At 44.0% G+C, this 26133-nt stretch overlaps 1 protein-coding gene across 17 annotated transcripts in view; it reads right to left on the bottom strand.

The window, feature by feature from the left end:
* CHD2 (chromodomain helicase DNA binding protein 2) overlaps window positions 1-26133 on the bottom strand; it is a 110183-nt gene that overhangs the window by 5893 nt on the left and 78157 nt on the right. For 16 of the 17 annotated variants that reach the window (XM_090149051.1, XM_090149053.1, XM_090149040.1 and 13 more), the window contains 30 exons: window positions 25379-25440; window positions 23930-24052; window positions 23487-23636; window positions 23187-23320; window positions 22293-22518; window positions 21340-21440; window positions 20807-20851; window positions 20485-20660; window positions 19666-19790; window positions 19263-19479; window positions 18754-18843; window positions 18440-18630; window positions 17237-17425; window positions 16637-16799; window positions 16115-16267; window positions 14890-14961; window positions 13738-13887; window positions 12984-13132; window positions 12392-12488; window positions 11575-11667; window positions 10936-11109; window positions 9895-10070; window positions 8395-8436; window positions 6240-6379; window positions 5674-5815; window positions 5382-5532; window positions 3963-4085; window positions 2986-3114; window positions 2106-2246; window positions 814-948 (listed from right to left, as the gene is read on the bottom strand). In XM_090149051.1, the coding sequence (XP_090005177.1) occupies window positions 814-948; window positions 2106-2246; window positions 2986-3114; window positions 3963-4085; window positions 5382-5532; window positions 5674-5815; window positions 6240-6379; window positions 8395-8436; window positions 9895-10070; window positions 10936-11109; window positions 11575-11667; window positions 12392-12488; window positions 12984-13132; window positions 13738-13887; window positions 14890-14961; window positions 16115-16267; window positions 16637-16799; window positions 17237-17425; window positions 18440-18630; window positions 18754-18843; window positions 19263-19479; window positions 19666-19790; window positions 20485-20660; window positions 20807-20851; window positions 21340-21440; window positions 22293-22518; window positions 23187-23320; window positions 23487-23636; window positions 23930-24052; window positions 25379-25440 (4059 nt within the window). The remainder of the gene's footprint in view (window positions 1-813; window positions 949-2105; window positions 2247-2985; window positions 3115-3962; window positions 4086-5381; window positions 5533-5673; window positions 5816-6239; window positions 6380-8394; window positions 8437-9894; window positions 10071-10935; window positions 11110-11574; window positions 11668-12391; window positions 12489-12983; window positions 13133-13737; window positions 13888-14889; window positions 14962-16114; window positions 16268-16636; window positions 16800-17236; window positions 17426-18439; window positions 18631-18753; window positions 18844-19262; window positions 19480-19665; window positions 19791-20484; window positions 20661-20806; window positions 20852-21339; window positions 21441-22292; window positions 22519-23186; window positions 23321-23486; window positions 23637-23929; window positions 24053-25378; window positions 25441-26133) is intronic. The other variant, XM_090149054.1, reaches the window with a different exon arrangement.

Genomic DNA, 26133 nt, shown 5'->3' with positions numbered 1-26133 from the left:
CTTACACAGCTCCAACAACTCCATACCAACTACAGCCATACAAGGTCACTCTTCAAGTCCCCCTGTATTTTGCCACCTACAGCAGCCCCCAATGGCTCGCTGGCCCCTACAGCAGACAAGACTGCCACATCAGGCTGCTGCATCATCTGTGACTCAGGCTGCCAAGTGACCAGTGGGAGTTTATTCTTCCACTGCTTGAAGGGAGCACATAAAAATGATGGGGAACAACTGTTTACATGGGTTGATAGTGATAGGATAAAGGGGAATGGTTACAAAGTAAGAGAAGGGAGGTTTAGGTTAGCTATTAAAAGGAAGTTTTTTACTCAGAGGGTGGTGTCACACTGGAACAGGTTGCCCTAGGAGGTTGTGGATGCCCCATCCCTGGAGGCATTCAAGGCCAGGCTGGAGGTGGCTCTGGGCAGCCTGGTCTGGTGGTTGGCGACCCTGCACATAGCAGGGGGATGAAACTGGATGATCTTTAAGGTCCTTTTCAACCCAGGCCATTCTGTGACTCTGTGATACGATCAGCTGACAAAGAGAGCTCTTCTGAGCTTTGAAATTTCTTCCAATTGAGGTGCCAGAGGACAACCCTCGCTGAGCAACTCTCGGACAGGGTTGTTCTGTCATGCTGTAGACCAACTAGAAGAAATCAAGAAATTGATGTGGGGCTCTATGAGGAGGGTCTCTCCTTGCTGAAGTGGATTTACAGATCAGCGCTGACACCTAAAACACACCCTTGAATAAGGTACAAGCAAACACTGGCTCACTAGGAGGCTCTGCCATTATCATCCCATCTCCTGAGGAAATACTCACTATGCTGAATGTTTCTTGGTCCAGATCATCATCCTCGTCTTCTCCAATAGGGACTGGTTCACTCCCTGCTGTAATATGGACAGGACCTTGCGATCTCTTCCCTTTACTTCCAGATTTGGCTTCACCACCTTTAGGCTTTACAAGGACAAATTACATCACATGATGAACCAGTCTGCAGGACCCCAAGTGATCCAAGTAACAGCCTGCACACTATTGTTACTGGCAGTCGTTAAACCCTGGGCACAGCTCCTACAACTTTCCTCCCAAGATTTCAAACTGTTTTGCTGTAATGCCTCTGTTTAGCTTTATGTCATCCCTGAGCGAGCAGAGGGAGCTAAGAGCCAATGTTTTGGACCTGAATATTATGGTTATACTCATGGAGAGAAAAAACAGTGTTGAAGAAGAGAGGTTAAGCTAAAGAATATATGCCCCTTGCAAAGAGCCTAGAGTAGTCTCACGCCTATGAAGACTTTCAAACTTCATATAGCATCACAAGTCCTCAAACTAGCTGTTCTGGAAAGCAAACGCAGATTGAAATTAGGCATAATTTTTGACTTACATGGTTTATCTGTAGTCAAAACCACACGAAAAATCACTGGAAAGCAAACTTTCCCCTATATACACAATGAAGCTCTCTGGTTTGTACTTGTGACCTCAGTGTCAAAACACAGCACACAGTACACACCTGCCCACTGGACAGGTACATCAGGTAATCATTCCAGAACCTTTTACTTCTCTTCCAACCTGAATTCAGCCTAAAGGCAAGTTGTACCCAAAAATCAAGGGACATTTTAGCTTATGACATACCATTCGTGTTGAAACACTCTTTCTGATGAGTCCTGAACAGTCACAAGTTTAATCCAGTCCTGGCAGAATGGTCCGCTAGGTTATTTGGGGCGAATTTAAATTAGAGAGGAATGCAGACAAGTAGCTGCCAATCCTGTGATAAATCACAGCTGAACATAACTTTGAACTGAGTGCTCCATGCTCTGCACCCTTTCTTCCTTAACACCAGCAATTAAGCCATGCTGCTGTCACAGGGACAGCTGTGCTTTACAGACAGCCCAACAAAATCTTTTCTTCCTTTTTGCTCCTTTTTCACAAGGCTTAGGATACTGCCTTTTCCACTCCTTAGTGCAATTCTACACACTAAGAAGTTCAGCAAGGCTGCAAAATGGATAAGGTCTTACCCCAGTGTTTTATTAATGACTTCACACTTTAAGAGGACTCACAGCCTACCCCTCTGCTCAGACTTCCCTGTCTCTTAAACTGCTCGTGAGAGTATTGCATACCTTCTCTTTCTTTTCTTTTGTCTTCTTTTTCTCTTTATCACTTTCCTTTTCTTTCTTAGTGCTTGTCTGTTTTTCCTTGTTCTCTTTGTTCTCTTTTTTCTTCTGTTTCTTTTTCACTGGGCTCTTGTCCAAGCCATCATCCTAGAAAATCAGTCACAGCAGTCAAAGCTGGAGTCCTTCACCTCACATACACATTCTTCCATAAAACATGCATCTTTGAAAAGCAAGCATTTGTTGAGATCCATCCAGATTTGCCCTCACACCTCTTTAACCCGACAGCAAGATCGGTGCTACAATCCACCCAAACAACCTTGAACAAGAGGGCATAAAAATTATACGAGCCCCTGGCAGACTTCAGATAAGCACCACTTTCCTATGCCAGTTGTGCTGGAGAACACTCAGTCCATAAGGCAGATACTGATCAGAACATGAACAAAAAGCCTTAGACTACAAGCCAAACCACTCAATGACAGAAGGTTTTCTAAGCAATGGTATGACCTTGGTAAACTCCAGCTTCACCACTGGCTGATATACTGAAAAGAAGAAGGAAACAATTCTTCTTTCTCTTCTTTATAAGGACAACAGATTTTGTCCTGAGACCACCTTTCCTCCAGGTCAGCACGTGGATGTGTGGCCTTCTAGCATCCTCCCCAGAAACACCTCAAGTACTGACCTAGAAAAGCAGGTGGAAAAGGTCCTTCTTCCACCTCAACACTTGCACAAAATTTTTTTGTAAGCTTACTAGTCTCTTGTGGGAATGCACTCTATAGCTCCTCTCGACTTCACAGGACATTTGCCAGGGGTGCTTCTCAGCTTGAGTTTCCATAGTAACAGTACAGCCCAAGGAAACCTGGAAAAGCTGCTATCCAGGCTGACTCACCTTGACTTCACCTTCTTCTGACTGGTTGTCTGAATGCCGAGGAGGGGAGAGTTCGTTCCCATGCTCATCTTTGACTTTGGGAGCCTTGTTCTCTTTCTTTATTCGTGGTTTCCTCTTCTTTAGCTTGCCCTGGAGAGAAGACAGAACAAGTCAGAGCAAGCAAATACCTACAAGCTGCTTCCTGGAGGCATAGCCCATCTCCTGAACAGCTGCAGGTCCTGCAGGGTGCCAGGATGCCTGAGGAAGCACAGGAAAGCTTGGTGGACCACATACAAAATTAGACAAACAAATATCAGCCAGAAAGAGGAATTGCTTGTGAAATTTAAGAGGTCAAAGGAATATCTCAAACATCTACAGACTGGTGAATATGGACCAATGACAACGGGGTAAGAGGGCTGAACACTACCTGATTCCCACTGACACCAGGTACTTTATGGATATTTACCAGAGCATATCATGATGCAACTTCCACATGGGAAAAAAGGAAAGCAAAATATATTTAAAAATATATATATATATGTGTATATATATATATATATATTTTTTTTCTAGGACAATTTGTGCTCTGTTTGAATAGCCTGAAGTGCCCCTTGCTGAGAATTAATGGAGTTTTCAGCATACGGACTTGTTTATTCCATCACTTCTCAGAAATAGCTTACTAAACAGGGCATGAGGCATCCTGCTCTCCCTCAGTGGTGTGCACACTCAACTTGCAGAGGTTTTTTTTTCTAAGTGACAAAAGTTGAAAATTTTCTGGAATTAGAGTGTCATACTGCAGTCCCTTGGTAAGTGCAATAACTAATTACTTGTCCCCCACCTATTATCACTTCAGCACCACAAAGCAATCAGACAGCAGACAAGTCAATATTCTTTCATGTAGGACAAACTCAGTGACCTAGCCACACAAGCTGTCTTGACTCCTACTAGCAACCAACCCCTTGTCCTGAAAAGCCCTGAGCCAAGCAGCTGTGTCTCACCTCTTCCCCATCTTTCATGTTTTCTTTCTTCTCCAGATCCTTCTTCAGCAGTTTCAGTAGATAATCAACTCGGGTCTGGAGCTGTTTTCCCTGAGGTTTCTTATCTGTCTCAACAGGTAGAATCTTTGATAAAGAAGAAAAAATATATAAATTTACGTGTACATATCAAACCTTGGCAAAAGAACTACACACTGGCAGAACTCCTTTCAGGTGCAGCAAATGGCTGGAGATGCTGCACCTTCTAGGGGGAATGACAAGGCTCAAGCATTTCCACCAACCTGAAGGACTTCACACAGATTCCCCCTGTCTATCCACAAGCAAAGCACCAAGCAAGAATCTCTCCCTGGGGCATTTTGCAGCTAAAAGGATCCCAAGGCAGCTCTCTAGATTCTCTACAATCTTGGATGCGCAAAGAAAAAAAAAAAAAGCCCTGCAAAATGTAAGTACTTGCATTGCAGTACTGAGTCCACTCACTTTGATTCACCAGGTTTGCTTGTGACAGCCTTGTCAGAACAGCCTTGTCCTCTCTGGTGGCCTCAGACATTGGTACAGCAATGTGCAAACACAGAACTTTTATTGGAAAACAAGGCTGCAAGGTACTGCTTTGTGGAGGACGTATTTCAACTTACCAGCTAAGGTTGCTTTCTTATTTTGTTGGAAATTGGATGGTGTGTCTCAGGAAATTGTAAAATTCCTTTTCTGAAACTTCACATAGGAAGGATCTCAACAACAGTCTGATCTTTGCTAAAAGCACTAGAGGGGATGTCATGGCAATGAAGCATATTGGCAGCCAAGCTGATGCAGTGTCCCCGTGTTCCAGTGCTGCAGTGCACACTCCTTCCACGGTACTGACAGAAGGGATGGCTGCTTATTTGTAACCAGGATCATTTCAATGTGACCCTTATAAAGAACTCTCATGGGAATGACCGAGGAACAGAGGAACTAAATAGAGGCTTTCCAGCTGGCTTTGCTGTTGCAGCCACTCCTGGAACTATACCCTCAAAGCTAACATAGACCACTCCTGACATAAGCAGTGTAAAATTGTGAAAAATAACTTCCAAACAGAAATTCAAACTCAGCTCCTCGTGAGACATTTGAGGAAATATCAAGTCACAATTATGCAAAGCACCCTCTATGCTGTGCATGGAACCACATATGTCAGCATTACTATTTTCTTCCTGCATCATTTCAGCATGGCACATATGGGACTGTTCAAAGAAGATTTACTGCCAATCAAATCAGACAACTCTGCTTTCCATCAAGCATGCAGCATTCCACAGAGGTTGCTGTTTTCCTTGTTATTATTTATTATTATTTTTGGAATGGCTACAAACAAACATCTGTTTCTGGACTAAATCAAATGTGTTCTCTATGAAGACTGTAATGGACCCAATATAAGCAACATGCAAAACCACCTACCTTATCAGATAGCTTCAATTCCGGATCTGTTTTAATTAGTTCCCAGTTTCCATAACCATGCTCATAAATTCCCACTAACAAGCGAGAATCTTCCTCCACTCCCCAGTCTACATCAAAATGGGCAGCTTTGACACGGCACGTCAAGCGGTACCTGAAGGCATTGCAAACATGAGCTACTTTTAATGCTGCAGGGCTAAAGCAAATTCACATATCTAGGCTAGTTTCTTTCCACCACAAAATCCAGATTCCCCGAGCTTCTTTCTGTGTTGCCCATTTAGCCCTTCAAACTCACTTCTTCCTTTCCTCTGGGTCTGCAGGGATGGATTTATGCAGCATTTCAAACTCCTCTTCATGCTGGATGATGGATTTCACATTCACTTGGACACCAGAGATCTTGATGGTAGGACCTCTTCTTTTCCCAGGTCCTTTCCCTGCTTAGTAACAAAAGACAGCAACTAGGAATGGATGTTTTTGTGTGGAAAAAAAACAGTGCCTAGACAGACACAGAGATCAACACCTTACTCACAATTTCTTTAAACAAAATCTGCCAACGTAGGTTCCCTGTATAAGTTATCATTATCAATTCACTTAGATCTGCAACTAAAGCATCCCTCACCTTAAAAATACATCTAAGTAGGCTGGAGTGTTGCTTCAGAAGTTTTATACATCAGAAGCAGCAGAGACCTTGTGGAAAATCCAGCCCTGCATCTCCAAACCCCTGTGCATCTCTGCTGGCAACAGCTGCCTGGTGGAAATGGGATGATTTAAGAAGCTGCAATGTGGCATGGCAGCAAGAGAATGGCTTCTCATCAGCTTATCAACAAAAAACATTCTAACTGCAGCAATGCTCTCACTTACTTTCACCTGGGTTTTCTTTCAGCTGCTCCTCATATTCCTGCATTGCTGACACACAGCTGTTGTGGATGAGTTCCCCTAAACGCTTCAGATCAGCCACAGACTTATCCACCAGCTCAGCATCCCGGGCAATGCACTCCAGCCTGGGAAGGGGGAAAAACAAATTACAAGTTTTATATTTTATGTAGCATTTCTTATGCCAGTCGCTCCCTGAGCAAATGTGTCCCTGAGCTTTTGATTGTCAATAAATGCTCTGTGTGTATGAAGGCATGAAACCTTCATGAGTGGGGCTGGCACAGGTTTTAGTCCTTTTTTCAGTTCTGACAACTGCAATACAGTGTAGATGTAGCGTAACAGACCCAGTCCTTCATCTTCTTTAGTGTTAAAGCAAAGGTGAGAACTGTCTATCTGTGGCACAACCAGCACACTGATTGTGTGATTATGCTTCATGCCCCCCTTCTCAGTGCTGCCTTAGCTCCATTTGGTGGTCAAAAGCTGCCATCTGCTGACTCTTTTGCCTGGCTGAATTTCATAACATCAAGGCCCATACAAACCTTGCGTTTCACAACCAAAGAGTACAACCAGCTGGAAAAACAGTCATTTCTCAGACAACACACGCAGGGATTCCTGCTCTGGCTCCAAGACCTCAGTAAGGGTGCCAGCTTAGCAGACCCACCACATGCACACGGCTCCTTATTCATGCTGGGGCACAGCACTGGGGCTGTGCAGACCCAGAGTTGAGGGCAATCTCTTTCCCTACATCCCTTCAAGAGGGAGACAGATAAGAGAAAAATGCTCCGCATTCAATCTTGAATTTACATAGCTTGCTCTGAAAGTAATGCCTCCTATTTATTTCCATTGAAACAACAACAGGTACAAAGAGCACAGTAACACCATTTGATATTGCAAATTCTCAGCTACAAAACACTGTTCTTCAGCACTGTCATTACCGTTAGCTATGCATTTTTGCCAGCAAAGAAAAAGAGCTTGCATGTCATGCTTGAAAAGATCTGCACCAGTGGAGGGGACCCACAGTTTCACAGCTGTAATTGCTAGGAGAACGTTGCCATGCAGTCCATCTTTCATCAGCCCATACAGATGGAAGTCAGAAGGTGCCAAATCCAGACTATACAGTGGGTGTGGTAGGACAGTCTAGCCAAGATTGGCAACGTGCTCAAATATCACCAAACTGGCATGAGGCCTGGTGTTATCCTTGTCTTCTTCTCTGGCCTGACTCAGGAATTTTGAGCCTTCAACTTAGTCAGCACTGCAAAGTAGTGGTCAGAGCTGATGGTTTGTCTGGATTCCAGGAAATCCAGAAGGATCACCCCTTTTCCTATCCCAAAAGACACTGCACATCCCTTTATCCACTGAGGCCTTGTCTTGAAATTTTTATTCGATGGAGAATTTGCATGTGAACACACCATGGACTGCTGTTTTAACTCCAGCCCATAGTGGTGACACCACATCTTGTACCCAGTAGCAATGTGATCCAGTAAACTGTCACCTTCAGCCTCGTATTGATTCAGTAGGTCCTGGCAACCTTGCATATAGTGTCCATTCTGTGTGAGCATTCACAGTACCCACTTTGCACAAACTCTGTGATATTCCAACATTGCCACCATCATTTCCACTGCAATGAAGCCAGTACTAAGCTCTGTACGCAGTTCCCACATAATAATGCAATTCATTATTATTATTATTATTCATAATAATAATCCAATTCATAGGAAAGTTCAACCTCTACTGCCCTATCACCAAGACGTGCCTCTGACATCAGTGGCCAACATCGTAAAATAGAAGCATTACTTTTGCAGCAGCCCTTGTAACATGTATGGAGAAACTTGACAAGTGTTTTAGGTTACATCTGCTGTTCAGACAGCTGCTCCTGCTTCTTTCAAAGCAGGATGGAAATGCCCCGAGGGCCAGATTCTGCCAGCAGCACTAGTGCTCCAGCTGCTCTTTGGGCAGCATTCATCAGTGCCCACCAACTGAGACATGAGAGACCATGTGACAGCGTTTGAAGCACATGACAGCAAACTTGTTGGGCTCTGTGCTGTCAGGTGAGGCTGACAAACACTTACGTGTATGGCAGTGCTCAGAAACACAACATTTCCCCCACGATAACCCTTTGGAGAAAGGCCAGGCTGAGACTTACCGCTCAAGAGGCAGTCCAAACTTCTTGTAAGCCTTGATAAACCTAAGAAAAGAACAAAAAAAAAAAAAAAAAAAGGAACTAAAACAACTGCCATAAAACATGTGTCCAATATCACAAATATGTTTGGATATATTAATTACAGCCTGTCGTATTATCAAGCTCACATTCCACACTGATTAGCTAAGCATCACTCAGGACTGGGGAGCGTAATCCATTAACCCCCACAAAGAGTTCTGTGACCTCAGCTGGAGAAGAACAGAACGTTGTTATGAATGTCAGATGTTTGACAGATGACAAAAAAGAGGAGAGACAACTGTAGTGTAAAAGAAAAAAATAGAAGAAAGCATTAGCTCTCACCGTATGGGTAATTATTAACTTCAATTTCCAAGGATTCAAGAGGCATTAAATCAATGTCATTAGTAATTTTAAAGCTCAGGCTGTAAGTGTAACAACCTCTTGCAGAACAGCCAAATGTGGTGCAATCCATCACACAGCCTTGCAGACAAGAATTACTATTTATGTTTATTTCTTACTTTTTATTGTGAGAATCACTGCCATTGCTAATGGCACCTTCAAGGCAAGAGTCAGACACTGTTGCTGCAACTGAACAGTGTTCTGTGCTGGAAGTAGACTCAATGGCTTCAACTAACAGATTATTTTTAAATGAGCTATTTTTTCCCTTCTTTTTTTCCATCTTTTCCTCTTTCAGCTACAGCACTTTAACCAAAACAGCTGTTATAGGTCACATTGCAACACCTCTTTCCTCCTCGATGGTTTCAGGGCTGTATATAGGGCATCTGCCACAGTGCAAAAAGTTTTAATATCTCCTATTTTAAAAACATGTTTATTAGAGACAGAAGCAACAAAAACTCACAAACCCTTTTCTGTTTTTGGCTAAACCTCTGGGCAGAGCCAGAAGACAAAGGCCCGAGGGAAAGGCTTGAGAAGGAGAGGAAAATATGAGAAGAAAATAATACTTTGGAATTCAGTCCCCAGCTGACTCCTGGGACGCAGTGCAGGAGAGGATACACTATTGCTCTGATTGACTGGGCCACTGCTTCTCATGGGGCTCGTTTTGCCAGACAGAGCCTGCCTTTCACTTAGGCTTAACTCATCAGGACTACTGCCAGAAAAATGTCAGGAAGGCCAGAATCCTTGGCTTCTCCAGCACTATCTCATGGCACTTCAAATCTCATATGTAGTACAGAATCCACAGATCACATTGGACAGCTGCCTCAAGGACTGGTTCTAGGAAGGTACCAGTTTGACTGCACTAATGAAGACAATCCAGCCTGTTTTGCTCAGATGTGAATACTGAGATCATCAGTCAGTAGCAAACGGAATTGTACAACAGTGCAGAAGCTGTTCCAAAGAACTAGCTTCATATAAACCACTGACATGCTTACAGCTGAGCTTCTCTTAGATTACCTAGGCATTTTCAACACCTGTGTGAGGTTTCTATACTTGTTTACTGAACCATCCCTATTGCTCAGCACTGACCTCCGGATTTCAGCATCAGTAAATCCTTCCACAGTATCTTTTCGAACGCTCCGAGGACGTCCACGGCGCTTTGGTCTCTTCTCATCATCCGTATCATCAGTCTCACTTTCTGACCCCGACGATCTCTGAAGCCTTCTCTTAGTCTCTGCATCTGATTCACTATCATTCGTTTGAGCCTGTATGCAGCAGAAGGAAAGCAGGGCTGTTTAACTGCTAATGTGCCAATCTTTTCCATACCTCCCATGCACTGGAACTATTTTATGTTGAATCAACTCAGCACCAATTCCTGAAGATACACAAGACCATGTAATCAAACCAGTAAGGTTGTGCACACTTGCCATTTCTGGCTAGCTAAGCTTAGTTTCCCAACTGCATTCTGATTTACTAAGATATAAGACCTTAAAACACATTAATTTTCCATGGTTCTGTGCCACAGTACCCAAGGCTCCTTGGTATCTGGAGTATTTTGAAAAGCAAGACACCTGTGAAGTGAGGTGCAATTGCCTTACTGCAATCACACGATACAAATTATCCTTCCCTAGCTTCCATTGTAAATCTTTTCCTCATCTTATCCCGGAGAAGAGCTCACAATCTCTCAAAGTCCCATATCTCAGCAGTTTCACAGACTGTTGGATTTGGGTAGATCACATCACCTAAATACAAACTTAGGAAGATAGTATCTCTTTTGCCCTCAAGAGATACATTTAGGTAAGAATAGCTATAGAACCCAAGGGAAAGAAACGGACTGAAAATGACAAACTTCATTAAGATCTGCAGTATACATTTAGTTATTTTGCCCTGTGCTCACTACAGGTTTTCTCTGTCTACCCAGCATGAGCTGTACCAAATCCAGTGTGAGCTCCTACACTGTATGACAAACCGTGGGTCCAATGCTTGATGCCAACAAGAGGCCAATGTGACTTTGTGGGTTATCCCTAATCAGCTTTGGAGAAGGGGCAGAAGCACAGGAAAGCTTCCCCATAAGCACTGCCTTTGCCAGCTCTGGCCTCCAGCCCCTCAGTTCTTGGAGATGTGCTGTACCTTTTTCGTTGAGCTCCGGATGCGAGGCAGCATGTAGATTTCCTCCAGTTCTTTCTGCCTTTCTTCCTCCTCCACCTTTTTCCTCTGCTCCTCGGGGATGATATCGTCCCAGTCCTTTTGGGGCCGCTCGTCCAGCTCTGTCTCTTCCTCCTCCATGGTTGCAAAGTTAGCCACCTTTTATAAGCAAAGAAACACTTTCATAAATTCCCTCCCCTGGCAGGAATGCCCCAGAGCTGTCTGCTAAGCTTCAACTTCTTCACCAGGGGAGTTTTGCCAACGTTTCCATAATTACTGTATAACTGATCCTTATGTCACTACATTCCTGGTTCTTTGCCACGTCTTTGGGCTAACAACTCTCAAGAAAGTACGTGCAGTTTAAAAAGTACTGCTGAGCCTAAGTTATCGTTTTTGTTTCCAAATTTGGTAAATTCAGCATTTTATTCACAGCCTTCAAGACCACTTAAAAGGAAATGAATACCTACACATCTGCCCAGCTACTACGTCCAGGCAACCCCTCAGAAAGCTGCTCTGTACAGAGTACCTCTCTCTGGGCCCGATTTGTCCTGTCTGCTCCTGACCCCACCATTAGGGGAAGACATGGGGAGCCACGTTCCTGCACCCCACTACAAGGGTCTGTACCTTGAACTGTGACAGCAGCTCATCGGTGGCACTGGTGGACACTTCATTCTCTCGTGTTTCAGCCAAACGCAGAATTTCATCAATGTCCATCTCCTAACAGTCAGAAAGGAAAGCATGTCAAAGAGAAGAAAGGAACAGAAGGCTTTGAGAACAGACTTACAGGGTGCAATAGCTAAATACTGATTGTGCTGATATGTCCTAAATGAAGTTCTAACATCTGCAGGGTGTCATCAGCGAGGGGCAGGGATGAACTATCTCAAGTGGTACAAAAGCATATAAAAACAGTGACAGAAGAAAAAGAACATCAAGGCTAAGCAGCAGGGAAAATTTTCCAACAGTGAGATGTATAAACTCTCCCTCAGGGGTAGCTCTGCTACTTGAGCCACTAAGAGAACTGGTCAAAGCACTCAATAATAAACTGCTTAGCACTGCTGTGATGAGAAAGGAGGGAGTGACCTATTTGACTTCATTGTGCTGGCTCCAGAGTCTCCATGAGAACAACCCAAAAAGAAAGAAGCTGGAGGTGCTCAGAGGAGACACAGAGTGCAGCTTTCCTCAAGCTGTGCTATAACTAACTCATGAATCCTAGGGAGCCCAGGGACTCTCCTGGTGACCACTGTTATTTAACCCCCAACAACAGCCCCTGATCCCAGCAGCAGAGCTCTCCTCCTTCAGCTTCCTGGGACTCTCATGCACCCTATTCACCAACTTGCTGCTGTGCACAGAGAAAGTACAAAGAGTGAGCAGACATAAATATATCCCCAGTGCAGACCTGCAGAGGACTACCAACAGTGATGTTATTTCTATTTCAAACTACCTGAGGCTCTGACTCTTCCCCTTCAAGCTCCTTAAAGAGATCTTCAGCTCCAAACTTCAGAATAGCTGTCAGCTCTTCTTTGTTGAAAGGATTTGAACTGCAAACAGAAAAGAGAATGAAGATGGGTTTAGAGCCGTTAAGTCAGCTTTGTCACAGCACAAAGCCATTCTGAAGCTTTTCCCATCTAAAACAAGGAGCAAGATTTCTCCTTGGCACCTCATCTCTTTCCTACTCTGGCTTGAAGAGCTACTGCAAGGGGTACAAGCCCCATCTTTTGAGAAGAAATGGGGAGAGTCTGAGGTCACTGACAAAACGCTGTTCCATGTTGCCACCACCAGCTTCCCTCAGACCAGGATGATCTCTGGTGGGAAGAGGTAAAGAAAAACAGGTAACGCATTTCAATTTCTGATCATCTTTATCTTCTGTGTCCAAATTAATGATTGTGTGAGGCGAATTAGTGGAAGCTCCCTTTACTTATTAGTGAAAGCCTTCTTCTGCCCCATACCCAATCAAATCAGTACATATCAGAAGGTGAAGCTGGTTACACCACATACTCTATCAGATGTGTCTGCCTCCTGACACAACCACCTACTTGGATCGCCCAGAGTTGTTGTCCAGAACAGTCCGTCCAGTGGTGTCCATACGCTGGATCACCAAATGATCCAGCACCATTTTCTTCTTGGCCCTCTCAATGATCTCCTCCTCAACTGTACCCTTTGTGACCAGGCGGTAAATATTCACCTGAAGGGCAAGAGAAGAACAGAGCTGTTTTCCAGGACCTGAACACACTGTGCTGACACAGTGATGCATCCTTGAGTTGTTTCAGAGGCGACTCGCCTGCTGACATGCTACTTTCATGCACAGATTTGCCTTTTTAGAATAAAGACAAGCACATTCTTTTGTCTCAGGGGGACCACTTCAAATCAGGATGGTTAACACATATCTTGTAGTGTACAAAAGGCAAAGTACAAATCTACTGAAAAAAAATCTTAATGAGCATCAAACTTCCCACATCTCTAATAAAACTCTAGGAAAAGATGGATATTCTATCTAGCAATTTTTATAGGGCAAGAAAAAACAGGAGTACATGAGGCTAAGAAATGTGATGCCACTGATGGGGTTCTTCATTTGGAACCATGCCAGGACTAAACATCAACAGAAACATCTAGCAATGTTGGGCTTTTTGCTTCCTGACCTTTAAATGAGTTTCCCTAGGGATAACATTACTCTGCAACCAGGACTGGGGGCAAAAAGACCATGTTTTCACAAGTTGTGGTGATGTAGGTGCTCTCTTAAATGCACACACTGAAGCCACAGAGAAAATGACTCGATGCAACTCTTCTGACCTGCTTCTTTTGTCCAATGCGGTGAGCCCGAGCCTGAGCCTGAAGGTCATTCTGGGGGTTCCAGTCCGAATCAAAGATAACAACAGTATCAGCAGAGGCCAAATTAATTCCCAGCCCTCCAGCTCGTGTTGACAGTAAGAAACAGAAGTCCTGGGGAGGGAAAAACAACAACAACTAAGTTAGCCAGCCTATCACTATGGATATAAAATAGAAATGGTGACTACAAAGTCACACAAGGAAACCAAGGGAGGCTCTTGTGTGTTCGTACTTCATTCGAAGAGAAGGAAAAGGCTGAAAGCCAAGGCACAAAGTGAGGAAGGTCAGGTGAGGGCACCTTGGAGTCACTTCTGAAGGTCAGATCACACTGCACATCAGATCCCCACGAAGGCAGCAGACAGACACGTGCTTTTGTTGTCTGCAGTCTGTTGGGGGTGAGATCAGTTCCAAACATGGAATGTTTGAGTCGCTGCCCAAAGGTACAGGGTGCCAGGACAGAAACAGGATTATCTGAGATCCCCCAGGAGAGGGGAAGGAGCAGCTTCCATGGACAGTCCTCCTCCCTTCTCTCCCACCCGCACTTCTGTCTTCTCACTTTTATTTATTACATTCCCCACTATCACAAAGCACCTTCTTCATCTCCTGTGCCAAACAAGAGCACAGGCTCCTGGAGTGAGGACGGACATTTCCCATGGCTGGGGGGTGGCATACGAGTGCCCTGCACCAGTCACTGTGAGTCAGCAAGCCCAGACAAGAGGCTCAGCATGCCCTCTCCTATTACACCGGAGACTTTCACCTCCAACACCAGACTTCACTGCCTATTCTTAAAGTCTCCCTTTTGCCTCTGCCATTTCTTATCCACAAACAACTTCAGACTGGAGGATTTATTTAGCAAGTGGCTCATTCCTCAGACCATGAGGAGAGAATTGCTAGATACTGGCTGTTATCAGCCTCTTTGGCACTATCTGGAAATCTGCCTTGCAGCCCCATTCTTTGAATGTGGGAGATTTGAAACAAGCGATATGGATGACTGCAAAATATGTTGTGTCTGTATTAAAAAGGGCCAGGTGTCTTGTCAGAAGAAATGAACTGAGCTAATTCCCTCCTGCCACCCACCAGACCCCTCTGGAGGCAGGGAAGACCCATCTGCCATACCTCAGAGCCGTCAGCGTTGAAGTGGTCCAGCGCCTGCTTTCGGATCTCCCCTTTGATTGAGCCGTCTAAGCGCTGGAAAAAAAAAACCAAACAGCAATAACAATTAAAAATAAAGAAGGAAAAGAGCCCCGTAGAACTGTTGCAATCAAGTTCTGGGAGCCCGATAGCCCCCTCCCCCGCCCGTAGTGTTTAATCATTAAAAATAGCCACCAATTAAAAATAGCTACACTGCATTGCGAGGGCAGGAGATGGTATGCTCAGGCAGCAGTCACACAGCAGTGACGTTCCAGCTCCTGTTACAGGCCCCCAGCCAGGATCTCTGCATTCTCTATCCTCTCCTCAGGGTTTATTACAGGATGAAGGCCAGAGAAGGAGCACAGCAGAGGAAGTGTTTTGCAGAGATGTGGCTTTATTTACTGAGATCTTATATGCTGGAAACATGCCCCATGCAGCAACCTTCAAGAAGTGACAGAAGTCCAGAGAAACAGCAAGAAAGATGGCAAGCCAGCATCAGTTGGATGAAAACAAGCTGCACAGGATGCATTAGCCACCTCAGGTAAAAGAAATGCAGATATCAGCATTTCTAAATAGCTTCAGAGAGCCAGCAAGGGAAGCAAGCTTTAGTGTTGAGCCATCTGTACAAAACTGTGTGCTGGTATATGCAGGGAGATCTGCATCTGAGGGCTTTTGGCATAAGCACATCAGTTGATCTCAGCTACAGAGATAGATCATGGATACGAGTGTTTCTGTTAGGCAAAATCCAAACCACAAGATGATTGTTTAGTGATTAACACCCACCAATAAATGTTTGAATCCATTGCGCAGGTTTATACCAATCATTTTGACTCTCACTTTATACATCACCACTGAGACTGTTGTGAGAGCAGCCTTCATCTACAGCTCTCAAAGGACATAACATTATCCTCACTTACAGACAGCAAAACATCTACAGAAAGACGTGCCATGCCCAAGAAGCATCAGACACAGTGAGGCATCACACGCTCTCAGCTGGCTTCTGCCTCTCCATATGTTCCCTTCCTTGAGTACCACATTGAAAAGAAAGGTCTTTCCAGTTCCATTCAGTGCATTTCAGTAAGAGCGATCTGTAATCCAGCCACCCTTAGGGACACCCAGGGACACCCTTAGAACCCGAGTGCCTCTCACTGCTCAGGCCCCCTCCTTATTTTCTTGAATTTTCAGGTGAAGCCCACGTGCTATTTCTCACCTGGAAAGGATAGTGTTTGATAGTCAAGTACTCCGCCAAGATGTCCAGCATCCTCACCATCTGGGAGAAGATCAGGACTCTGTTGCCTCTGTCCCGCAGCCTGGTCAGCAGCTTGTCCAAGAGAATTAGCTTTCCACTGCTCCTGATCAGAGACTGAAAAAGTAACCGTCATTCCAGCTGGTGCTTTCCAACCATACTCCTATGTACACTAGAGAACTGTTTCTTTTTCCGGTGCCATACTTCTCCTGCACCTCTCTAATCAGATCATCTGTACTTAGACAGCAGAAGGCGCACACACAATAAATCACCCAAGATAGCTCTCATACAGCATTCACCTCTTGCTCAAAACTGCCACAACGTTCAGCTGTCAGTGCATAAGAAGGGCAGGAAATTCAGTGGTTCAGTTGTGATGACAGTTTCCCATGGTCAGAAGCAAAAGCCTCACCAGATCTTATCTCGGAGGGAGAATGGCAGGAAGTAGAAAATAAAGGAAAAATAAAGATAAGCAATGTCTTTGCCCACCTGCAGGGTCTCAATGCCATTCTCTCTCTCATTTTCCTCAGGAGGCTTGATAAGGTAGCAGTGGTTGCAACACTTCTTCAACTCCATCACAATGTTTAGGAAACCAGATGTGCTTCCTCTTGTTCCCTTTGAAAGAGCCTTGTAGTTTCTTGTCAAAATCCACCTGCAGACAGGAAAATAAACAGATCAGATCATTCCACAGTGAAAAGCAGGCCTGCTGGAGCCCAAGATACAAAACATTCAGGGATACTTTAATTCAGGCATCAGTCTACACTCTTCCCTAGCACCACAATTCTGTGCTGAGCTTTACTCCGCCAAGATACAGTGCCTGCCCTACAAAGCTGGCCAGTTGAATTACTATGATGCTAGAAAAGTATATCCAGTAGTTCAGAGCTGGGTAACATGAGGGGGAGATACCACCCAACCCTACCTTGCATTCCTACTGGGAAGCCCTTCCTGCTACATGTGCTGGCTGCCACACTGACACCTTCAGAAGGACACAGCATACTCTGTTCTATATATACTGTGCACATTCCCAAGTCACAAAGAAAGATGCGCCCAATTCTGCTGGTACTCTCAGTAACTTAATAAATGACTCACTTGTAATACTGCTTCTGCAAAGCAGACATTTCCACACGGAGGATCTGCTCCACTTTGGCTGGCAAAGATTTCTCCACATCCTTCTTCACTCTGCGTAGGAGAAACGGCTCCAGGACTTTGTGAAGGCTCTGGTAGCCATTCTCTCTACCTTTCCCATGATCTTCTTCAAAATCCTCCCAGAACTCAAACCTAGCAACAAAGATGAGTAATAGAAAGGAGTGAGAATATCTTGTCTTGTGGTACCAAGCAGGAAATATCAAATATGCTCACACTACACAATGAGACAGGAGACCATCAAGTTGATGTATGCACAGTGAAGGATAGAAAGTTCAGTTTTCTCTGGCTAATTGAGCGGACTGGTGGCAAAGCTAGCAGCTCTCTGGGTTTAAGTACCTCCAAGTATTTCACTTTTGAGCTTCACAGTTCCACATCAACCTTCCAGGACCCAAAATCCCAGGTTTCCCCAGTATTTACTCTGATGTCACCTGCTAGCATTTACCTAGCAGCACTTTCCACAGTGCCCATCCTTAGGCAGGGTTCTGTCAACAAAATTATGTTTTACACTGCTCAGATTACTTTTTTAGACTGCTGATTTCTCTAACTCCTCTGAAATTTGGATATCTGTCCTTCTCCACGAGGGAGACCTCAGATCTTTCCTTCGCTTCTTCTGTGATCCAACCAAGAATTAGGGAGACAGCTCCTTCTGTAGTCAAACATCATCTGGATGAGTTTGGGGACATGCCTGTCTTGGCAATGCACATTACCTGTTTTGTTTTTAAGAAAACATCTGTTATAATGTAGAGAGGCTAACAATCAGCTAGGCAGAGCTGTCTTTGAAAAGTACTCCCAGGGACTGCCATAAAACATTTAGTGAGAACAGCTGAAATACCATGTATTGGGAAATTCAGAAATGGCTGAGATGATTGCTTAAAACAAATTCAGCTTTTTAGAGATGGCACTTAAAACAGCAGACAGATTTGAAAGACATGTTTTAAGTTTCTTCATTCAACTTGCTGCCAGAAATACTCCTTGTGTTAGTCGTTTAAACTCGACTTTTCCTCACCAGTGTTTGTTCCCCTTAAGCTGGTCTAACTCCATTGAGCTTAATTCAGGGATTTCTGCCATTCTGCTCTCCCTCAAGTTTAATCAGTGGCCAAGACAAACATACAGAGGTATTTTACGAAGCACCAAAAGGAGACTTACTTCTCAGGCATGATGAAATGCAGCAGGGACCAGAGCTCTTTGAGTGAATTTTGAAGCGGAGTGCCAGTGATCAGCAGCCTGTGGTTGGACTTGAAGTCAATCAATGTTTTGTACAGCAAAGAGTCATCATTTTTCAACCGATGGGCTTCATCCACGCCTAGAAAGGCCCAGCTAATACTTCCCAAAACAGCCTGGAGGAAAAGAAGTGTTCTCCATCACCACAGAAGAAAAAGAGGTGAAACCCACTAGTCAGAGGCTGGCTTCCCCATTTGCAAGAGAGGATCTAAATAAAACACCCTTGGACCTTTACCCACCTTGTCTTTGAGGAGGATCTCATATGTTGTGATAAGTGCATTGAATTTCAACCTTTTAGACTGAGAGTGGATCCACTCATATTCACGTATCTGTGAGAAACGACAGATGTTACCATCAAGGAATATTATCGAAGAGTTAACGATCATCATTTTACTGTAGCTACAGCTAGGATCTCCAATGAAGTCCAAGCTCTATTGTTCAATGTACCATTCGATGAGCAAAGGGCGTCCAAGGAGCAGCTTGTTTGAGAGCACACGTGGTTTTTACACAAGTTCAGACAAGTAACAAAATTAAGTCGAACAACTTGCTGTTGTGACATTACCCCATCATCTCACTACTGACACCACCAGGCTCACAACACGTTTTGTTGCCCTGTCTGAATAATTCAGAGGACATTCAGCAGTCTCCATCAGCTGCTCCAGCAGATAGCACATCACACACATTACATGCTGCACAGATTAGCACCCAGCGCTTCCATCCAACCCCACAGGCTTTGCAGATTACACACCATGTTCCTGCTCATGAGGTCACCGATGTAAACCACCACGTTGATCTCAGGTGCCCACACTTCAAACTCTCTCTGCCACGAGGTGAGAGTCGACAAAGGAACCACCACCAGGAAAGGACCGTACAGCTGGTGCTGGTGGAAGAGGTACGACAGGAATGAGATTGTCTGAATCGTCTTCCCCAGGCCCATTTCATCAGCCAGGATCACACTGTTGTTCCTGAGAAGGAAGAGAACAAACCTAAGTACTGATTTAATGTGTTCCTATCATTTCAAGGCTGGGTAAAAACCTCACTTGAGAACAAGAGTGTCAGATCCCGTTCTCTGGGACAAAGCTTAGGAGACCCAAAATGAACAAAGCTCATTTACAGTGCTGACCAGAGCATCACTTAGTGTATGTACTTACTTGCACCATGAGTGAGCAAGCCAGTTGAGGCCCTCCAGCTGGTAATCTCGCAGCTCCAGGTTCTCACTGCCAATATAAGAAGGCTGTTTCTTCAAGGCAACAAATCTTGGTCTCTGCTTCAATACCTGAGGAAAACAATACACCATAAACCCCCTGAAGAAAAAGACAAGGTAAGATTGAAAATTCAGCAATGAAATCTGCAGATTCAGCAATGAGTGTAGATTGATTTGTCAGTTATTGTCCATCCACATTTTCTTATCTGTTTCTAGTATCTACAGTTCTGACGCCTCTCAGCATCGTTACGTTTTGCCTGCTGACCTCCAGGCCTGATGATCAGGGCTCAGTCCCCACAAGAGTGCAATAAGCTGTATATAATGCCTATTAGATGGAACAAACTCCATTTTCTGTTTTGGCCCCTTCTAGTTTTTTCTTCCATCTCCATCACTCCCATCTCCTCCATCTCTCTCCCACACTGTATCAGCATCTTGCAAACTTCCTCTTCTCCCTGGTATGCTGTTTTTCTATTCAAGTGATATTAAAAATCTGCATTGCTGTAGCAGCACCTCTTCAGGAAGAAGCACTTTACAAGGATTAAAGTTTCCAGTCCCCCATGCTCACCATGCCTCGAGTAAATGAAACCAAAAGGGTTTCACATCTCTGCCTAAAGTACAAGAACAGCAAACAACCATTCAAATGCTGGTGGAAAGATGGGAAAATACCCTCTGACATTTATTCTGACAAAACTTCACATTCACACAGTTTGCTTCATCACCCAGCCTGGAGAAACAAAGCAACAGAAGAGAAGAGAAGCAAGCAAACCTTGCAGTCCCGGGTAGGAATTGTTTTGGAGTTGTTACGGTTGTTGAAGCTGTCAATGCAGTGCTGAAATTTCTTGCTTATCAGAGCTTCATCTTCCCAGCTGCACTCTGCATAGGGCAGTCCCATCCACTTGCACAGGTATTCAGGGTCATTCGAGGATGTTTTGCGACTGTTTGCTGCAAAATATGCAAAAAAGCCCAAACCTCAGTTGTATGGCTGAACCACAAGTATGGTTCACAAGGGCAGTCTGACCCATCCCTACAAACACAGTACAAGTTTGGCTAGTAGGAAAAGTTTAGAGAGGCCAAAATTGCTCCTTTACCTGGAAAGTCAGCATGCCCCGTCGCAGACTTGCTGGTCTTCACAGCTGTGGTAGGAGACACAAAGGAAACAAGGGTTTGGTGGACTGAGAGCCAGCAGGGGGAGCAGCACAAACAGAGCATCATGTGCTTTGATAAGAATTGTACGGAAATAGGTTGTACAGCTCTCTAGGCCAATTCCCAGAGCAACTGGATGCAAGCATCTCTGACTGCCATTGCTAAAATATTAGTGCAAAGACCCATTTTTTATTTTTAACAAGTCATGAAAATCTAACCCCTGAGCCACCTTGCAGCCTAACCACATCCTTAACCACAGTGTCACAGAAAGCAGTCCTGGAAGCAGCCAAACCTGTGCTTCTGCAAACACCTTGCCTGCAAAGAACTGAGGTCAAAGAACTACACCAGCAGCAGCAACTTCAACAACCTCCTTGAGTGAAATACATTCAATGCCATTCTACAGGAATATTGGAGGGCAAGGAGGAAGAGGAAGCTCCTTCTTACTTCACCCCTTTACAAAAGTGTTGGATTCACTTACCAATTACTCTCTCCACGATTTGATACTGTTTGTTCAGCTCTGAAGCCAGCTCCTGTTGACAGTTGAAATATTCCACATCTTCAGGCGATACCTTGGCCAGCCTAGATACAAAAAGAAAAACGAATCAGGCATTATAATGCTTTTGTAGTGTTGAAGTGCTTACTGAGGCCGTGTATAGAAATTCTACTTTATTTTTTGATTATGTAGTTATGTGACTGAAGCAAACTACTGCTTAAATGGCACGTTTTTCAATGCTTCCTATAATAAAGCATCTCCTATTATAAAGCTTTACTGAGAAGCAAATGTCATAGATATTCACAGTTTCCCTGTTAAACAACTCCTTATTCTGCTGCAAGAATTAGTCACAAAAATGAAAATCAAACAGTCAGGGATGGAAGCTGCTGCTCCAGCTTTATCACTTTGGAAACACACAGAAGTTCTCTTTATAGTCCTGGGGAGGTCAGACAAAAACTCACGTATAGACAGGCTCATCATTAACATGGGTTAACAAGGCTGCCTTGACAAAGCCTGCCTTTGACAAAAGCAGAATACAGCAGTGTGTCCTGAGATGAGCCCTATTTCCCAGCACAGCTGCTTAGTTTAGCATGCCAGGTTTCACTGCTAACTAGGAGCCCTTGTATCACCTCCAGAGTCAGATGCACTTGTGCACCATTTATTTGTTCTCAGCTACCCAACTCCTGAGCCTGAGAACTGGCAGCGTTGTGAAGCTCTGCCTCTTCTCTCCCTTTCAATACTACAGATATTGTTTCTATAAGGGGGATGGTTTGACAGCAGGCAGAGAGAGAGAAAAGTGTTGTGAACTGAAAACGTTTGCTTTGGATGGAATATGCTTTGCAAGAAAAAAACTGAATGTTTTCAGTCCTGACTGTGCATACCTATGGCTAAAGAAGATTCACCCAAAGCCATATATCACTGGTTGAAATAGAGCATACCATTGCTTGATCTCCTCCTCCTTTTTCTTGAAGTTTTCTAGCTTTTTCAGGCCCTTCACTTTCTGCTGTTGCAGGGACTCCTCACTCTCCCATGTGCTGTGGATGTACGACCAGCCTTTCCATTTGATCAGGTAATGAACCTCTCCCTCATCCTTTTCAGGGTCAAAGTCAGCACTAGGGTTGCCATTAGCTTCAGTTGCATACACTGTGGTGGAAGCACCAGTGGCTGCAAAAGAAATCAGGCTGCAGTTGGTACCTTTGTTAAAAACCACTGGCCACGAACTGCATTAAAGCAGGAAGTTGTTTTTCTAACACATCCTTTGTGACAGCACAAAGAATATCCTACAGATTCTTGAACCCGATGAGACAGGCACACAAAAGTTCTCCACACAACAGGATCTTTTTAAATCTCTATCATAAATGCCTTTTTTTATTTAATATAATTCAAAGGTCTCTTGAAAATATTCAAGACCATTCAGTTTTACAAAAACACTTTTGTATGGCTATGAGAACAAAGCATCAGCTTTATTTCCCATTATGGCTTTGTCAATAGAGCTAAAAAAACTGACTCTACTGGAAGAGCTATTTTATCATTTAAAGGGGAGAAAAACAAGAACTTGTAGAACAATGACTGCATCTTTAAAATGTGTACACACTAAAAGACAGCTGCCAGGCATATAAACTTGACATTTTAGGTTTTTCAATGATTGATTGTTTAAAAAGAAAAACAAATAAAAAAGCCTCTAGAAGGAAGAAGTAAGAGGCAGGCAGGAAAAGGTGAAGAGCACTGAAATAATCCTGGGCCTCCCTGGAAGGCTTCAAAATTGCAAACACATTGGAGCAGTTGAAGAGAAACAGAGAGTGCATGACTGAAGTCAGAAATAGCCGACACACCTCCTTTTTTTCCAAGCCTGATATCCAAGACTTTTTCAATAGTTTCACTGTTGTCTTCATGTTCATCAGCCCCTTCCCCAGTCATCTCTATCAGGTCATCAGAATCCGTCTCAAAATCGTCGTCCTCCTTGTAACTGAACAAGACCAAAACCAAACTGATAAAAAGCCCTTGACTCTGCCCAGAAACACAAGAATGGCTTATTACATAGAACAGAGCAACACCTCCAGTATTTACCCTGGGGCTCAGAGCTTGTTCAGCACATGCACTGCTTAAGCAAGCCACCTCACACTTTTTGATACCTGACATTTTTGGCTGCTCTTCGTCGAGTTTGTCTCTTAGGAGTTTCACCATCTTCATCATCATCATCATCTTCAGATGACACCTGTCTCTTTCTCTTCTTCCCACGCTGGAGTTTGGGAGGTTTTTTAACACTGGTTTTGGCCATTGCTCTAAAATAAGTATTAGGAGAAAGTGTTTTACTTCAACATCCTTTTCTTTTTTTTGGTTAAGTTTTTAAGAACATACACATTTCAGATATTAGATTCCCAGACATTTACTCTGCTGTAGCTCCCATAGAAACCACTACGCCACTCACTGGACAAAGCAACCAGGTCCACAGACTTGTAATCTAAGGTAATACTGAAGAAAACAAACATGCTTTAGGAGGCAGCTGCCTCTCCACCCTTGTAAAGGTAGGAAAGATGCAGAAAAAGAGATACGGACTGAACCAACCACTCCATACCTCCTTTGAACAGATCTTTTTGCTTTAATTCTCTTTGGTTCAGGCTCGCTCTCTGCACTGGTGCCTTGATCCCCTCCATCTTCATCCTCTTCTTCACCAGAAATCTCTCTTTTCCACTTTTTTCTATGGTCAGAAAAGTAGCTGATCAAGGGCCATCATATTTCAATGCAAATACCTGACTAAGTAGACACCCAACCCAACTGGGTTGATCCTAGCAGGCCGTGATCACAACAAATCAACACTGCGCTCTAGCTAACAAGTTGTTGGCTGTGATGCGTTGGAGATTTTAGGCTGCAGTTCTCTGCCTCTAGGAACAGGTCTCAGTCACCTGGATTTTAGTTAGCAGAGCAGCACGAGTGGCTCCTACCACGTGCTGTGGCAGGGCTGCACCCCGCACAGCCGGCGTGCTTCAAGTTATTTAGCTTTCCTTTCCACTTACACATTTCTGAAATGAGGTGAAAAAAAATATCTTCGGGGTGATTTTGAATAAACAGACATTTCTGAGAAGTGCTCGCTTTCGCTTATGGTTTACGACATGCACTGATAAACTTTCTCCTTGCTGCTCAAAACCCACAGCACTAAGTCGCGTGCCATTTAGCTTCAGGCAATTCAAGTTTCCAAGGTTGAAGCCAAATCCCACTATGTGTTAGTGCAAGGAAGCAGATTCTCTGTGGGTTCAGAGCAAGACCTCAGCTCTGAAATGCCCCCTCTCTCCAAGGGGTACATTGGGAGTCCTTCCCAAAAGAAGTCCCCATTACTGCAGCCCTCCCTGGCTTCTATTACCTCCCCTGTTGTACTGCACTGCTGTACACAAGAGAATGAGAAATTAAAAAACAAGAAAGAGGAGAGAGGGAGCTGGACCACGTGGCATCCTGCTGTGCTCGAGTCTTCTCCAGCAGGCAGCTCAGTGGTCTCATCAGCACACTTTAGTTTAGGAAAACTAAAAGGTATTGATTGGATGGAAAAGGCAGTAAAAAATACTAAGGGAATTTGGTCATTGTGATGAGATTCAAAATATCCTTAATGAAATGCTTTATTTTAACTTATCAGAGGATTATAGAAGATTAAAAAAAAAATGATTTGACACTTTATTGTCCTTTTCCTAAGAATGGGAAAGGAGTGAAGATTCAATTATTTTAAGTGTCACTGAATAACAAATAACATCATGAAGAAGTGAAAGACTGACAACAAAAAGTGAAGCTGGCTTGTTTAGATTTCCTGGACAGGCAAAATGGGAAAACAATGAAAACGTTGGAAAATTTCATCCATCCTAGCTTTACATTCGTACTTGAATTTTTATCACCCAGAGTATTATTACTGAAAATAGTAAATAATTCATTTTACAAGCTTTTCATGTTGACAATGCCTGTCAAACAAATATTATTACTCTGAAAACAAATGAATAAATAATAATTCCACTATTCAAAACTCTTTTCCCTAGAAACTTACTTTCTTTTCACTTGCTTCTGGCCTCTTCTTTTTGGGCTCTCATTTTCAGATTCGCTACTTGCCTTTAATTGAAAAGAAAGAAAAATGAGGTTGTAGGCTTTACCCTGGATCGTCTCCCCAAGGACACAGCTGGACACATGCAGGTGGGGTGAGCTCAGACACAGCTGCACCGCTCTCCCTGCAGTCAGAAGGATGCTCTGGGGAGCCATGAGGCTGCAGGAGTGCTGCCCACTGCCCCACACTGCTCCTTCTGCAGCAGCTCAGCTCTTTTACAAGGCTGTAACTGAAAAGTACAGTGGCAGAATGCAGAGCATCCATACTTGCCACGTCAGTATGAACCCAGTAATGGTCGGGGATGGATCAGACTGTTTCTGTGAATTGCAGACCTACCTTTCGCAATCACACAAATGCATGACAAGCTCTACTTTCATTTCAGAAGCTTTCTATACAGGAGGAAATTCTCCTAAAAGGACAACATTCTTATCACAGGGGTGTTCCCTGCTTCCCTGGATTTTTCTCCCACAGCCAAAGCAGCTGAGGAAGCAGATGGGTCAGACCCTGCCCTGCTGCCTTCCTTCCTGCAAGCATACCAGCCTCCACCAGCAGTCTCTCTAGCTAAAAATATTGAGAGAGATGCTATGTCCTTGCTGAACTATTTTAAACGTGGGTGCCATCAACTCCCACTGACTGAGAAAGCTAGAGAAGCTTTGTTCTGCACAGCCCTATTTTTGTAAAAGCCAGTCAACCATAGAAAC

Source organism: Phasianus colchicus, chromosome 12, assembly GCF_987193195.1.
Source record: "Phasianus colchicus chromosome 12, bPhaCol1.hap1.1, whole genome shotgun sequence".
Taxonomy (NCBI): Eukaryota; Metazoa; Chordata; class Aves; order Galliformes; family Phasianidae; genus Phasianus; species Phasianus colchicus.
The sequence above is the reverse complement of the archived record's forward strand: the minus strand, read 5'-3'. Positions and strand labels throughout refer to the sequence as shown.